Genomic DNA, 14,064 nt, shown 5'->3' on the forward strand with positions numbered 1-14,064 from the left:
AGACAGTTTTAAAATTGATTTAAGCTCATCATCGTTTCCTTGCTCTTTTAACAGGCTTGGAATACTGACATTGTTGAAATGGATCAATTCATCTCGATAAAGTATCGGCGACGATATTTTGTATGCCTTTGATGTAACGAATGTCAGTAGTAAATTCTGTGATAAACTCTAAGTGGCGCGTTTGAATTGGCGATTTTTCAGTTTTGGAACATATTGCGTTTGTGAGCGGCTTATGGTCGGTAAAAACAGTAAATTGTCTACCTTCCACGTAATACCGAAAATGGTTAACGTTTTTGAAAATTGCGAGGTGTTCGCGATCGAACGTCGAGTATTTTCTTTCGGCTAGGCTCAAACGAGTTGAAAGAAAACTAAAGGCTCAGTTTAGATAATCTGATTCATCTCGGCATATCATTCTTGTCAGTTTCATTAATCTAGTTATTCTCCTAAGTCTCATAAGTCTTATTAAACTTTTAAGTGTCTTTAATCTCGTCAGATTCATTGTCGATTTATTAAGTATCGTTAATTAAATCAATGTATTCAATTGAGTCTACATAGTCAATATCCTCAATCTCATTAATAACATCGATCACATCAGTCTCTTCAATCTAATCAGTCTCATTAGTCTCATCAGTCAGTCTCACCAGTCTCATCAGTCTCATCAGCCTCATCAGTTTCATAAATCAGTCTCATCGATCTAATCATCAGTATCATCAGTCTCATGATTCTCATAAGTCACATTATTCTCATCAGTCTCATCAGTCCTATCAGTCTCATCAGTCTTATCCGTCTCATCAGTCTCAACAGTCTTATTAGTCTCATCAGTCTCACGATCCTTATCAGTCTAGTTAGTCTCATCGCCCTTATCAGTATCTACAGACTTATATGTCTCGTCAATTTTGTCAGTCTCCTCAGCTTTTTTATTATCAGTCCTGTTAATATTTTTAGTCTCATCAATCTCTTCAGTTTGTCAGCCTTCTTTGTTTTGTAAGTCCTGTCAGTCTCACCAGTCTCACCGGTTCATTAGTTTTCTCAGTGTCTACAATATAAAGAGTCTCACCATTCCGACCCATCTCGTTGGCCTTATCAGCCCTATCGGTCTTATCAGTCGCATGACCCTCGTCAAATTTGTCAATCTCGTCAACTTTTTCAGTCCGATTAGTCTCATTAGCTTCATCAGTTTTGTCAGTCTCATTAGTCACATCAGCATCATGAGTTTCGTCAATTTCGTCAGATTTGTCATTATCAGTCTCGTTAATGTCTTTAGTTTCATCAGCCTCTTCAAATTTTCAGCATTCTCAGTTTCGTCAGTCATGTCATTCTCTCTAGTCAGCAGCACTAGTCCGAATAGTTTCTTCAGTCTCGACAATATATATACAGTCTTTTCAGTCTCACCAATTTCCCTAGTGTCATCATTCCCATCGTTTCCATCAGTCTCATGAGTCTCGTCAATTTTGTCAATCTTTTCAGTCAGATTAGTCTTATAAGCTCAGTCTTGTTAATGAAGTCAATATGGTCAGTCTCTTTAGTTTCGTCGACTTCTTCAGTCTAAGTCTCTTAATCTTGTCATACTCATTACTTCTCATTAGTCTATCAGTCTTAACGGTCTAATCGGGCTCCTTCGCCCCAACAGTCTTGTCAAACTCATCGGTCTAGTCAGTCTTAACTTACTTCCCAATATAAAATAAGAATCAGTTAACATGGAAAACCCGCCTTTTTTTTTGTTTTCTTTTAAAATAAATCCAAATCCTAAGAAAGGAAAACCTATAAATAAAAATTCTATATTTAAAATGCAACAACTACACCAAACAAAAAGAAGATAGGTGATATGTATACCTAGGTAAGATAGAGGAAGTTAAAAACTGACAAGGTAGTTAAAGAGAGGTTTTACTTAGCTTATAATAGAGAGTTGTTGTGTTACCATGAACTGTCACACATGGGTTTCAATCAATACCGCTTCTAGCCAAGTTCTTCCTTTATATAAGGTTTTTCTTTTTTTGGTCTTCTATTGCCTTAATTGATTCAACTCAAACAAAACAGAGCAACACTACATCGTTTTCGATTTCCTTTTGTTTTTATTCTTTTTCGTTTTATTTTTCGAAACGATTGCATTTGCTAAGCTCGTTATTAATGCATCAACATTAAGTGCTTTCAATTAGGCTAGGCATCAGAAGTCCGACTATTTGCTTCCTTATTATTGGCTATATACCGTATATGTTCCCGTTTTTTGTTTGGTTTCCTTATATGTTCATTTATGTCTATGAACGGTATTCCAATTGGGGTATTATTGTGTGAAAGATTAATACGAAATAGAAAGGTGAGAGATTGATATGGCAAACCGTTGATGTTTGTTGAGTTGAAAAGTCCATAGTATAAATTTGGTGTCGGTGTCGGTTTAGAATTCTAAATGATTGTCAATTAAGTGGGTTAGAAATTTGTTTAATATTTGAAGAACTATATTTGAAGTGCTTAAAGTTTTGAGGGAAGCACAAATTACATGAGTGTGACAGACTCAATTTCCAATTTGAACAATTAGTAGCATAAAAAGGGGATTTAGGTTTAGTGAGATACTGCCGACAGTTTCGATAAATTTAGTACTTTGGGTACTCGAAAACTACGGGTTTACTTTCACACTACACCTGTCAATAATCCTCCTTGATATGTCGACACAGTTTAACGTTTCCGCCGATCTATCATAAACTCCAGAATTGGATAATACCGTAGCTCTTCTTACTTTAACTTCTTCTTCAACTATAGTTTGAATAATGCGACCCATTAACCAACAGTTTCTAGGACTATTTCGGTCCACAATAAGGATAATGTCGTCATTTGTATAGGTTTAACCGAAATAAACCATTGAGTTGATTTAGGAAGGTATTCACTTACCTATCACTTCTAGAAGCGACCCGCATACAGCTGTGATGTTTTCCAGTTCTTTTTAACCACTTTTATATCGTAGTTAAATGATGTTAAAGTTTTCAGTCCATTAGATGATCTCAACTGGACTGAAGTAGTCAATACCCTATAAACGAAAATGGTCCTATGAAAGGGAATAGTTGTACATTCGGTAACTGGGCCACTATTAGCTCTCGAGGCTTAGCACTCGGCTTTTTACAATATTGACACTCATTTTTAATCATTTGAAAGGCAGCTTGTATACTTAGTTTCTGAAACATCTGAGGAAGCTTGTTTATAGCTGTTTCATGATTTTTATGGTAGAATTTTTAATGGATCTCTTAGTAATATTAACAGTTCCTTAAAGTAAACGTTGATGTTTTCAAGAAAGTCTGTCATGCCCTTAGCTTTGAATACATTCTGTTTATATAGGAACAGGGCTAGAGATTGTGTATTGGATTTCTTTCTTTCTACAGCATATAAAGGGATCATATAGAATAACATAGAAGGATTTGAGCGGCTCATGACCTCTGTGAGCAGAAGAGGCAAGATAAACACAGACTTCTCAGAAGGAAAAAGGGAGAGCATGAGAAGCGTGTGGTCAAAAATGTTAAGGGGTTCAAAAGCAGGAAGGAAGTTCGAAAAATGTATGAGCCAGTGAAACGAAATTTACAAGTATAAACCTCGGATTTAAGCTGGAAATTGTTCCATTTAAACCATAATTAACTATATGATATTGTCTTTATCTGATATATATTTGGGGAACATACAAATTTAATAGATTAAGTAAATCGCAGCATTTTATGTGGTAAGACAATTATCATGAACAAACATTACACAATTATCAATTGGCCAATTTTCTAAAAAGTTTAGACCAATTAAAGTACATCTTGTAGAACAACAAGGCATTGAATCTAAATTTCATCTAAGTTGTCGAAGTAAACATTTTGTAAAAGACTTTTAAACTTTCTCAATACGATTTCTAGAAACTTTATTATGAGAATCCTATACAATTGAAGCATATTCCAAACTAGGACGTACAAAAGGCATATAGATGGATTTTATTGCATATAAATAAATAAATAAACAGCCCGTTTGAGAACTAGGGCCTAGTTACTGACAACTGTACTGTTGCCAGAAATAAAGGGGACCTACAGTTTTAAGCCGAATCCGAACGGCATGTGAGAAAGCACTTTTCACAACTAGAATTACTCTTGGAGAATTTGTCAATTACCGCAAAAGGCAGTACCCGTGAAAAAAACTTTAGGTCGCATCGAAAATTTGGCACAATTTTTTTTTAAGAAAGCTCAACATTGAATTCGATTTCGCTGCGGGGCGAGACTTTCTGGTAGCTAGTACGCAGTTCATACATCTCAATATCCACAAGGGGACATGGAAATCTTCTGATCAATCAACCGTCAACCAGATTGACCACATTGCGACCGATGCACGACACTTCTCCGGTATACAGGGTATCCGAACATTCCGAGGGGCCGATTCAAACCAAAACAAGGAAGTACTGTGAGAAGATTCGACGTTAGACGGCTACAATCGCAAGAGACTGCCATGTCCTTTTCCGATCGAGTCTCTAATAACCTCCTAAGGAGTCCTATGCTGCCTGCATTAAGCATTAAGAACATTGCCTTGCAGCCATCAGAGATGCCGCCTCTGAAGTGCTAGGTTTCACACGGCCACCACAGCGAAGCTCCTGTTTTGACGACGATTCCGGGAAGAGCACGCAGCAAAACAAGAGGAATAAAAAACGGTGCTGCACAAAAGGACTAGAGCTGCTCGCGAGCTCTATGAGCAGAAGAGGAGAGAGGAACATGGACTTCTTAGACTAAAAAAAAGAGAGCATAAGAAGCGCGCGATCGGGGAGATAGAGGAATGAGGTTAGTAAATTTTACCAAAAGGTAAAAAAAACCTCCCAAGATTACCAGTCACGAACCGAAGCATGTAAGGACGATCAAGGGAACATCGTAGTATAACCACAGTCTATATTTAGAATATGAAAAGACCACTTCTCCAAATTATATAACGGCGATGACGAACCGAATTCCGCTGTAAGGAGATAGAACCACTCAACCTCGGAGATGCACATCAACAATTCTGCCTACCCGGCCTCGACGAAGTGAAGATAGCTATATCTAAACTTAAGTGAAACAAAGCTGCTGGAGCTGCACCAACTGATCTGCAAAATATGGTCGGAAGAAAGCATGCCCGATGAGTGGAATCTCAGCATAGTATGCCTGATACATAAAAAAGGAGACCCTGTAATCTGCGCCAACTACAGAGGCATCAGTTTCCTTGACATTGCTCTCTGCCGTATTATGTGAACGTCTGAAGCCATTCGTCAACAACCTGATTGGTCCTTATTAGTGTGGCTTCAGACCAGGAAAGTCCACTATCGATCAAATATTCACACTACGGCAGATCTTGGAAAAAACCCAGGAGCTTTAAATCGATACCCACCATCTCTTTATCGATTTTAAAGCCGCGTATGATAGCATTTATAGGGAAGAGCTATACCGAGCAATGTCTAGTTTTGGCATCCCTGTGAAACGTATTCGTTTGTGCAGAATGACGAAGGAAAATGCACCCTGCTCTATTAAGGTCGGAAAAGATCGCACCGATGCATTTGATATCAAAAAAGGTTTTAGACCAGTCGATGCACTTCTTCAACATTGTTCTGAAAAGAATTATGTAAAACTGAAGCGTCTACACTAGAAGCACAATCTTCCAAAGATCCATCCAATTACTGGGATACGCAGATGATATTGACATAACTGGAAGATCAAAGCGTAATGTCAGTGGAGCCTTTTTGAGGATTGCGAAGAAAGAGAAGATGATGGGTTTAGTGGTCAATGAGGGCAAAACCAAGTTTATGCTGCCATCAAAAAAGGACATTGAACAACGACATTTTGGACAAAACGTCACCATGGACAGCTATAACTTTGAGGTAGTTAAGGACTTTGTCTACCTAGGCACCGATATTATTGCAGACAAGGACACCAGCGCTGAAATCAAACGAAGAATTACTCTTTCAAATTGCTGCGTCCTTGGACTAAGAAGGCAATTGAGAAGTAAAGTCCTCTTTCGAGCATCTAAAATCACCATCTATAAGACACTCATTATCCCGGTTCTCATTTATGGCGCTGAGGCCTGGACCCTGTCAAAGAAAGATGAGAGCGTCTTAGGATGCTTCGAGACAAAAATTCTTTTTGGTCCCGTACGCATAGATGGAGAATGGAGGAGAAGATATTACGACATACCGTGCGGGCACTGACTTAGTAAGCAGAATCAAAGTCCAACGGCTTAGATGCCTAGGTCATGTAGAGCGAATGGACATCAACGCTTCAGCCCGGACGGTCTTCGAATCCAATCCCAAGGGACGGCGCAGTAGAGGAAGACCGCGACTCAGGTGGCGCACCCTGGTGGGAGAGGACCTTAACCAACTTGGCGTCTGAAACTGGAGACACCACATCTTGGTTGAGGCCCAGGTCCGCCCCGGATTGTAGCGCTACATCAAGTAAGGAAGTAACATTGAATTCACTTAAGCAATAACATAATCCATATGCCTAGAGAAATTTAATTTGCCATTGACCCACCATATTTTAATCGACTTCAAGGCCGCATATGACAGTATATACTGGGACGAGCTGTATAGAGCCAAACTCGTCCGTTTGCGCAGAATGACCATAAGAATGCACGCTGCTCCATAAAGGTTGGAAACAACTTAACAGAACCCTTCGATGTCAAAAAAGGTTTTAGACAAGGGGATGCGCTGTCATACGATTTACTTGAAAGAATAATGCAGCGCTTCCACGTCAACAATACGAGCACTATCTTTCAAACGTCTGTCCAATTATGAAAATATGCTGATGATACTGATATAATCGAAAGAACTCAGTGAAACGGGTAAACCCTAATCTCCTTTTAAAGCACGATGTGTGCCTGTTACATAATCATCATTTTTGAACTAGGTTATAGTAATTTGTATGCGGTTTTCGATAGCCAAGCGATCCATTTTTTTATATGTCTATCTTTAAACAAAAATAATGTTTTAACAACTTTGATTTACAGATGTCGAATTCCATCCCTATAAACCCAAAAATGGATAAACCCTTACATTAAAAAAAAACAATGCCGGTTATATCATACACCCATTTTGTTGTATTATTAGATTTAAAAATAGGCAGCGCTTAATGAACGACCCGGTTAAACTTATTTCCACCTAGTTCACTTTACGGAAAATTTACAAAAAAGTCCTTCATATCAATTAAACTCTCATTTAAAGCTGAACTGATTTATTTTAGATCTGAAATCTAACACAGTACAAAAAATCACGACTTAATTTGTCAGAAACGTTGAAGTTTTATTAACTGTAGAAGGCCCGGCCGACCGTCTTGGAAACATTAGCTAAGAACAAATTTCTTAATTCTTAAAGCTTAACATTATAATAACTTACAAGGCAACATTAAGGTTACTACCCTTCTCATAATATGTGGAGTGGAGGTATATGTGTTCTATATGTCTAAGGTCGGGGTGCTTTTTCTTATCTGCAAAATAAACTTTTGCTCAAGGGATGAAAAATGGAATCCAGAGTGATACATGACTCTAATCTTGATCTTTTGCCATGTTGCTCCTTATTATGTGTGTGCTCCAGAAATAAATGTGGAGCAGTGACATAACTTGTTTTTTTTTTTGGTCTTGTATATAAACCTACTCTAGCTAGCTTGTTTTACTCCTCCCTGACTCTCAGATGGTCGCATCTTGCAGCCAGAGGAAAATCTTCTCCGATGCATTCATCATGACAACTTTCCACAGAATTTCACCGCAATAACTTGCAAAAAACTAAGCCAAAGCTATATGCAATGCATGCATAAGCAAATAAGGGAATCCTCCAACATATTTTCATTTTATACAAGTCCTTATATACCTACATATGTGTATGAAAATGTATGTTGTAAAAGATATCCCTGTATATGTATATGTATTATGTTATATATGAATTTTATCTTTTAGTTTTTATTTTCTGTCTTCTATGAATATTACATTTTAGGTCGCCTTGGGAAAAAAAATTAATGAAAAAATTTTATCCAGTCACTTTTGAAAAATTCCTTGATATTATTTGTCTCCCGTTTTTTGTTGTTGTGATAAAATGAGAACCCATTTGAATAGAAACGTTTAAATAAACTTTTGGATTTTGGTCCAGGACATTTTATTTAGATGTTGGATTTTTTTATTGTTCCTCCTTCTGGCCATTCAAGCTGAAGCTAAAAGGATCTTATAGTTAATAATTTTTCTCTTGAATCATTCAAGCAAACTTGGTTGAAATTGCTAAGCGGACATTAGAGGGCAAACAATGTCATGTGCAATTTTCAATATCCTTGGGCTTAGTAATATAACATAACTACTTGTTACTTAGATATATATACACCAATTAACTGCGCTTCGATACTGGATTGTGATGTTAAATCCTTCAGAAATGACTGGGAGCAACATCAAGTCAAGAGTCAACTATGCATAAATTACGCGCATATTCACGATGATGGTGGCGAAACGCACTAATTATATTCGCTGTCAAAATCTTAATCATCAGTACACATAATTTAATGAGCAATCAAGAACACGGTTGAAGGTAGGTACACAATGTAAGAATTGTTTATTTTCGAAATTAAACAACATGTTTTAAATTAAAGTTCATTTTCAAGAGACATTTATTTTTAAAACATTAAAATACACCAAAAGCATACATTTCAAAAAACGGGGGCCACGTTTTGCTGCATAAAAAGAATCCACAGTATTAAGTCTGCTACTAGCCATACGCTCACCTCCTCGCGGTGGACATCAGGTGCCTAGTACTTCAACTGGAGACTGGGTTCCAAAACTAGTGGAAAGTTGTTGGGGGAGCAAATGAGAGAGGGTGTAATACGACATGTTTGGAGCTCAGGCTTGTAAGAACCGGTTATGCTAGATCTTGAAGAGGCTAGAGAAACACTGACTTCTAAGAATTAAATGAGAGATCATGAGTACAATGCGGTCGAAGATGTTGAGAGGTTTAAAAGCAGGAATGAAGTTCAAAAGTTTTTAATGAACAAGTAAAACGAAATTCACAAGTACATAAACCTTGAACCGAAGGCTACAAAGACGGAAAAGGAAACATCATAGCGATCCGCAGTCAATGCTGAGAATATAGATGGACCACTTCAGCAGACTTTATAACGATGACGACGAACAAAATTATGCAAACAGGCAGAATGATCCATACAACATAGACGAGGAAAGTCGGACTTCCCACTTAGACGAAGTTAAGATTGCACTATCTAAGCTGAAGTCTATAACAAAGCTGCTGGAGCAGATGGCTTGAATGCCGATTTCTTTAAAGTACCCAGAGATACATTGGTTAGGAGCACACACAAACTTATCTGAAAGATATGGTCGGAAGAAAGCATGTCCGATGAATGGACTTATCATCGCTTGCAAAATGTTCTCTGCCGTAATATGTGGGCGTCTTAAGCATATCGTCAACTACCTGATAGGTCCTTATCAGTGTGATCTTACACCAACAAAATCTACAGTTGATCAAATATTTACACTTCTATGAATATTGGAACAAACCCAACAACATCAAATTGATACCCATTATCACTATATAAATTTCAAGATCGGATATGACAGCATCTACAGGGACAAGCTGTATAGAGCCATGTCTAGTTTTGACATCCCTGCTAAACTTGTCCGTTTGCTTTATAGGAAGGAAACAACTTAACCGAACCTTTTAATGTCAACAAAGTCATGCGATTGGCCGTTGCTTTGCCCTAAGAAAGCAATTTAATAGTAAAGCCCTCTCTCGACAAACCAAAGTAACACTATATATATCATCCCCATGCTGTTATACGAAGCATTCACTCTGAGAAAAAGCGGATCGGTAGTTTCGAGAGAAAAGTTCTTTGCGTGAACTATGATCCCGTATGCATTTAAAGTGAGTGAAGGAGAAGATGGAACGACGAGCAATACGGGCTGTACAGCAACGTATAGCGGAAGGATAAAAGTCCAACGATTGAAATGCTTGGGTCACGTAAAACGAATGGAAAACATAGCTCCAGCCTGGAAAATCTTGGAAGCCACGGCCACAGTACAGCGCAGTAGAGTTGGACCGAAAATAAGGTGGCGCGAGCAAGTGGAAAGTGATCTCACCCAACTTGGAATGCGCAACTGAAAACATTGAGTTATGGACCGATCTAGATGGAAAAGTTTGTTATTTGAGGTCCTAATTCACACAGGACTGTAACGCCCCGTTAAGTAAGTAAGTAAAGATGTTGGTTGAAAAAGGAGAAAATTTGTTACTGTGTCCAACTGCGTTCAACTTTATTCAATACATTATTATAAACAGCTTTATTGCGTTTTTGTATACATATTATTAACTGGAGGTCTTAACCAAACCCTTAAGAGTGTAATACTTTGGAATTCCTCCCGCCGTCGTTAAACTTTTCACAATGTCAGGGTTTCTTATCTTTGATTGTAGAGTTGAAAATAAAACAAAAATTAATAAAGGTATGTTAGCGATAAACAACTTCGTGGAAAAACTTTCATTTTAACGTGTTCTTTTTACTCTTTGCCTCAAAAAATTAAGAGAAATGTTAAGCTGTTAAATAAGTTACATTTAAATTTTTTCACATTTTACATTTAGTTGGCCGAAGCATAGTTGCCTAACTGCATTGATAAAAATGTATCGGATGATATTCGAAATTCTGTCAGCTACGACTTATAAACATTCGAAACCTTGTTGGATTTTCTAAATGTTTTGATATTTATTGGAGTTCCTCAGGGATCTAGATTGGGTCCACTGCCATTTTTTTAAAAACAAGGATTGATTAAAAATATGGCTCAAAATTTTAAACGATTTAGTAAATTGTTAGACCCATATTTAGAAATTCTTAAACTAAGAAATGATTTAGCTATTTTCAACGATTTAAACACCTTACTTACTAACTTAAGGTAGCGCTGCAGTCCGGGGCGGACCTGGGCCTCAGCCAACATGCGTCTCCAGCCAGCTCGGTCCCTAGCTAGCTGTATCCAATTTCGCACAACAAGTTGGTCGCGGTCTTCGTTTACTGTGCCGTCCCTCGGGATTGGATTCAAAGACCTTCCGGGCTGGAGCGTTAATGTCCATTCGCTTTACACGACCTATCTAAGTCGATGGACTTTGATTCTGTTAACTGTCGCTGTTCAGACCGTAAAGTTCGTCGTTATATCTTCTCTTCCAAAAATCTTCCGAAGAATTTTTCTCTCGAAGCATCCTAAGACGGTCTCATCTTTCTTTGACAGGGTCCAGGTCTCAGCGCCATAAATGCGAACCGGGATGATAAGTGTCTTATAGATTATGATTTTAGATGCTCGAGGACTTTACTTCTCAATTGCCTTCTAAGTCCAAAGAAGCACTGATTTATTCGGAAGCAGAGTTATTCTTCGTTTAATTTCAGTGCTGGTGTCGTTGTCTAAGTTTGTAGCGGTGCCAAGGTAAACAAAGTCCTCAACTAACTCTAAGTTGTAGCTGTCCATGGTGAAATTTTGTCCAAGATGTCGTTGTTTAATGTCCGCTTTTTATGACAGCATATACTTGGTCTTGTTTCATTGACCACCATTAAACCCATCTTCTTCGCTTCCGGCGCAATGCTCAAAAACGATGCACTGACATCAGGCTTTGATCTTCCAACTATGACAATATCGTCTGAGATCGGTGAGATCTTATCCAACATTGATAGAGCAACGTCCATTCTCCATCGCCATTCTGCGCAAACGGATAAGTTTGGCAGGGATGCCAAAACTGGACATTGCTCTTAAGAACTCTTCTTTATAGATGCTGTCATACGCGGGTTTAAAATCGGGATGGTGGGTATCGATTTAAAGTTACTGGTTTTTTTCCAAGATCTGCTGTAGTGCGAATATTTGATCGATAGTGGAATTTCCATGATGGCATGATGGTTAGTGCGTTGGACTGTCATGCCAGAGGTCTTGGGTTCGATTCCTGCCTATGCCATTTAAAGTTTTTTTCACGGGTACTGCCTCTTGCGAGGAATTGACCAATTCTCCAAAAGTAACTCTTGTCATTAAAAAGTGTTTTCTCAAATTAGCCGTTCGGATTCGGCATATAAACTGTAGGTCCCCTACATTCCCGACAACATTACTCACACACAGGAATGGTTAAGAGTTGTAAGTCACTTGACCCTAGTTCTCAACGGACTGTTGCACCACCCAATTTATTTATTTATTTTAGTGGACTTTCCTGGTCTGAGCCACACTCATAAGGACTTATCCTAGTTGGCGCAATTAAGAGGGTCTCCTTTTTTATGTAGAGGGCAAACTATGCTGAGATACCACTCATCGGGCATGCTTTCTTCCGACCATATTTTGCAGATGAGTTTGTGCATGCTCCCTACCAAGTCATCGCCTACTACTTTGAAAAGTTCGGCAGCGATGCAGTCAACTCAAGCATCTTTGTTTGGCTTCAGTTTAGATATATCTCTCTTCACTTCGTCTAGGTCTGGTAGGCGGAATTGCAGTTGTTGACATGGTACGGTCAACAGTTAGAAATTCCAATTTTTCATGAGCCCGATAGATCTGGCATATAAACCCCACCAAAAAGTCACAATTGACGGTCGAATATGATATATGTTCCCCGAACAATACTCCAATCGTGACAAAACAATTGAAAGTTTCAAGTTTGTTTTTTGCATGTCTTATCTGTCAATTATTTTTTTGTAAAATTACACTAAATAATGTTCAATCAATTTGACAGATAAACGTTAAACCATATGAAGTAGTCCCTTTTAATTTGAGTTTTATTATGGAAGCCAGTTGTCATGTTTTACTTCATCGCATAGAACTTACCCAGAAAACTTCTGCAATATACTCTAAAAAAATCCAGTTTCAATATCTGTCCAAAGAGCTTTAATATGCTTCTTCCTTCTATTATTTTGACGTCTTGATATCATTCTACATTCCACACCAATAAAAAATATTGTTTCACTGATTTGCTTTGTTGTTTAAATTTCTCAACCTCTCCCAAAAACCTCAAAACTCTTGTGCGGTAAAAATCAGCTTAGGTCTTTCTTTCCTCGTGGGGCGGATTTATCCCTCGTCGCTGCGTTGAGACCAAGATCTGCGAATAACTCATTTTTGTTGTGTTTCAAAGATTCCATCGCTAAAGAATAACTCCAAAAGAATGCGCTCGTGGAGCGCGTATTATACCATTGAAAGGGAAATGGAGTTGCAGATTGACACAGATTTTTGATATTCCATTGGGGTGCACTGTTTTATCACTTGACACTCGAGGGTGCGATTTGTGTCAGAGGTTTCTTTTATAATTCTTGTGTGCGGATTCCGATTTAAAAAAATGTTTTATTATTCCTTGAGTTGGCGTTCGTTGGTTGTGAAGCTGCAGATATTATTTAATGTTGAACTTTTTTTTCGTTTATTGCTTCAGATATAAGAGAGGTCTAGGTATATAAATATACTGTGCATCATGTCGATTCCAGAATGATGAAAATATTTCTTTAAACCTCTTTAAAAGGGTAATATTGGTAATGACGGTGGTAGTGATGACAGAGCTTGGTTTGAACATGTAAGTTTTAAATAATGAATTTCTTATTCGAAATTAACTAAGTCTGAATAAACAGATAAAAATCCATATCGAAGCGCTAAGAACTTTGAGTTCAGCATGATTTTTGTTCTTAATACATTAAGAAAAACCTTAAATCTTAAGCTCTTTTTACAATTTCTTTTTAATTTTTTTGAATGTTATTTGTTTTTGTAGTCAAAATCTTACTTCAAAAATTTGTCACTTCATTTTTTCTAAAAAAAAATTACTTAAAATTACCAACAAATTTACTTAAAATTTAAACAATATTTTACATACACTTGGATTAGGTCATTGCGAATATTTTCGTGCAGAAGGTTACAAGTGCGATCTTTTAATAAGTTTTGTATTAAATATCTTAAAAAGTGTTGAAAACAATTGTTTTAATTTAATTTGAAACACACATGACCTCTGAAAAGACCTTGACAGCTAGAAAAGGATTTAGGACTCTTAACAGATGCAAGAAAGCTGTAAGCAATTATATTGCTGATTCACAAAATATGGAAAAATCAAAAAAGGGACAATGAAGT

The 14,064-nt window shown here is 37.6% G+C and overlaps 1 protein-coding gene across 1 annotated transcript; it reads right to left on the reverse strand.

Annotated features, from left to right (window-relative positions):
* Positions 1-694: 694 nt before the first annotated feature.
* Positions 695-11,672, reverse strand: LOC129943194 (cysteine-rich, acidic integral membrane protein-like). Its single transcript, XM_056052477.1, has 3 exons — positions 11,516-11,672; positions 1,014-1,276; positions 695-841 (listed from the first exon to the last, which is right to left on the reverse strand). The coding sequence occupies exons 1-3, from the start codon at positions 11,670-11,672 to the stop codon at positions 695-697; spliced, it is 567 nt and encodes a 188-aa protein (XP_055908452.1).
* Between the last annotated feature and the right edge of the window lie 2,392 nt (positions 11,673-14,064).

The sequence above is a fragment of the Eupeodes corollae genome, chromosome 1, assembly GCF_945859685.1.
Source record: "Eupeodes corollae chromosome 1, idEupCoro1.1, whole genome shotgun sequence".
NCBI lineage: Eukaryota > Metazoa > Arthropoda > Insecta > Diptera > Syrphidae > Eupeodes > Eupeodes corollae.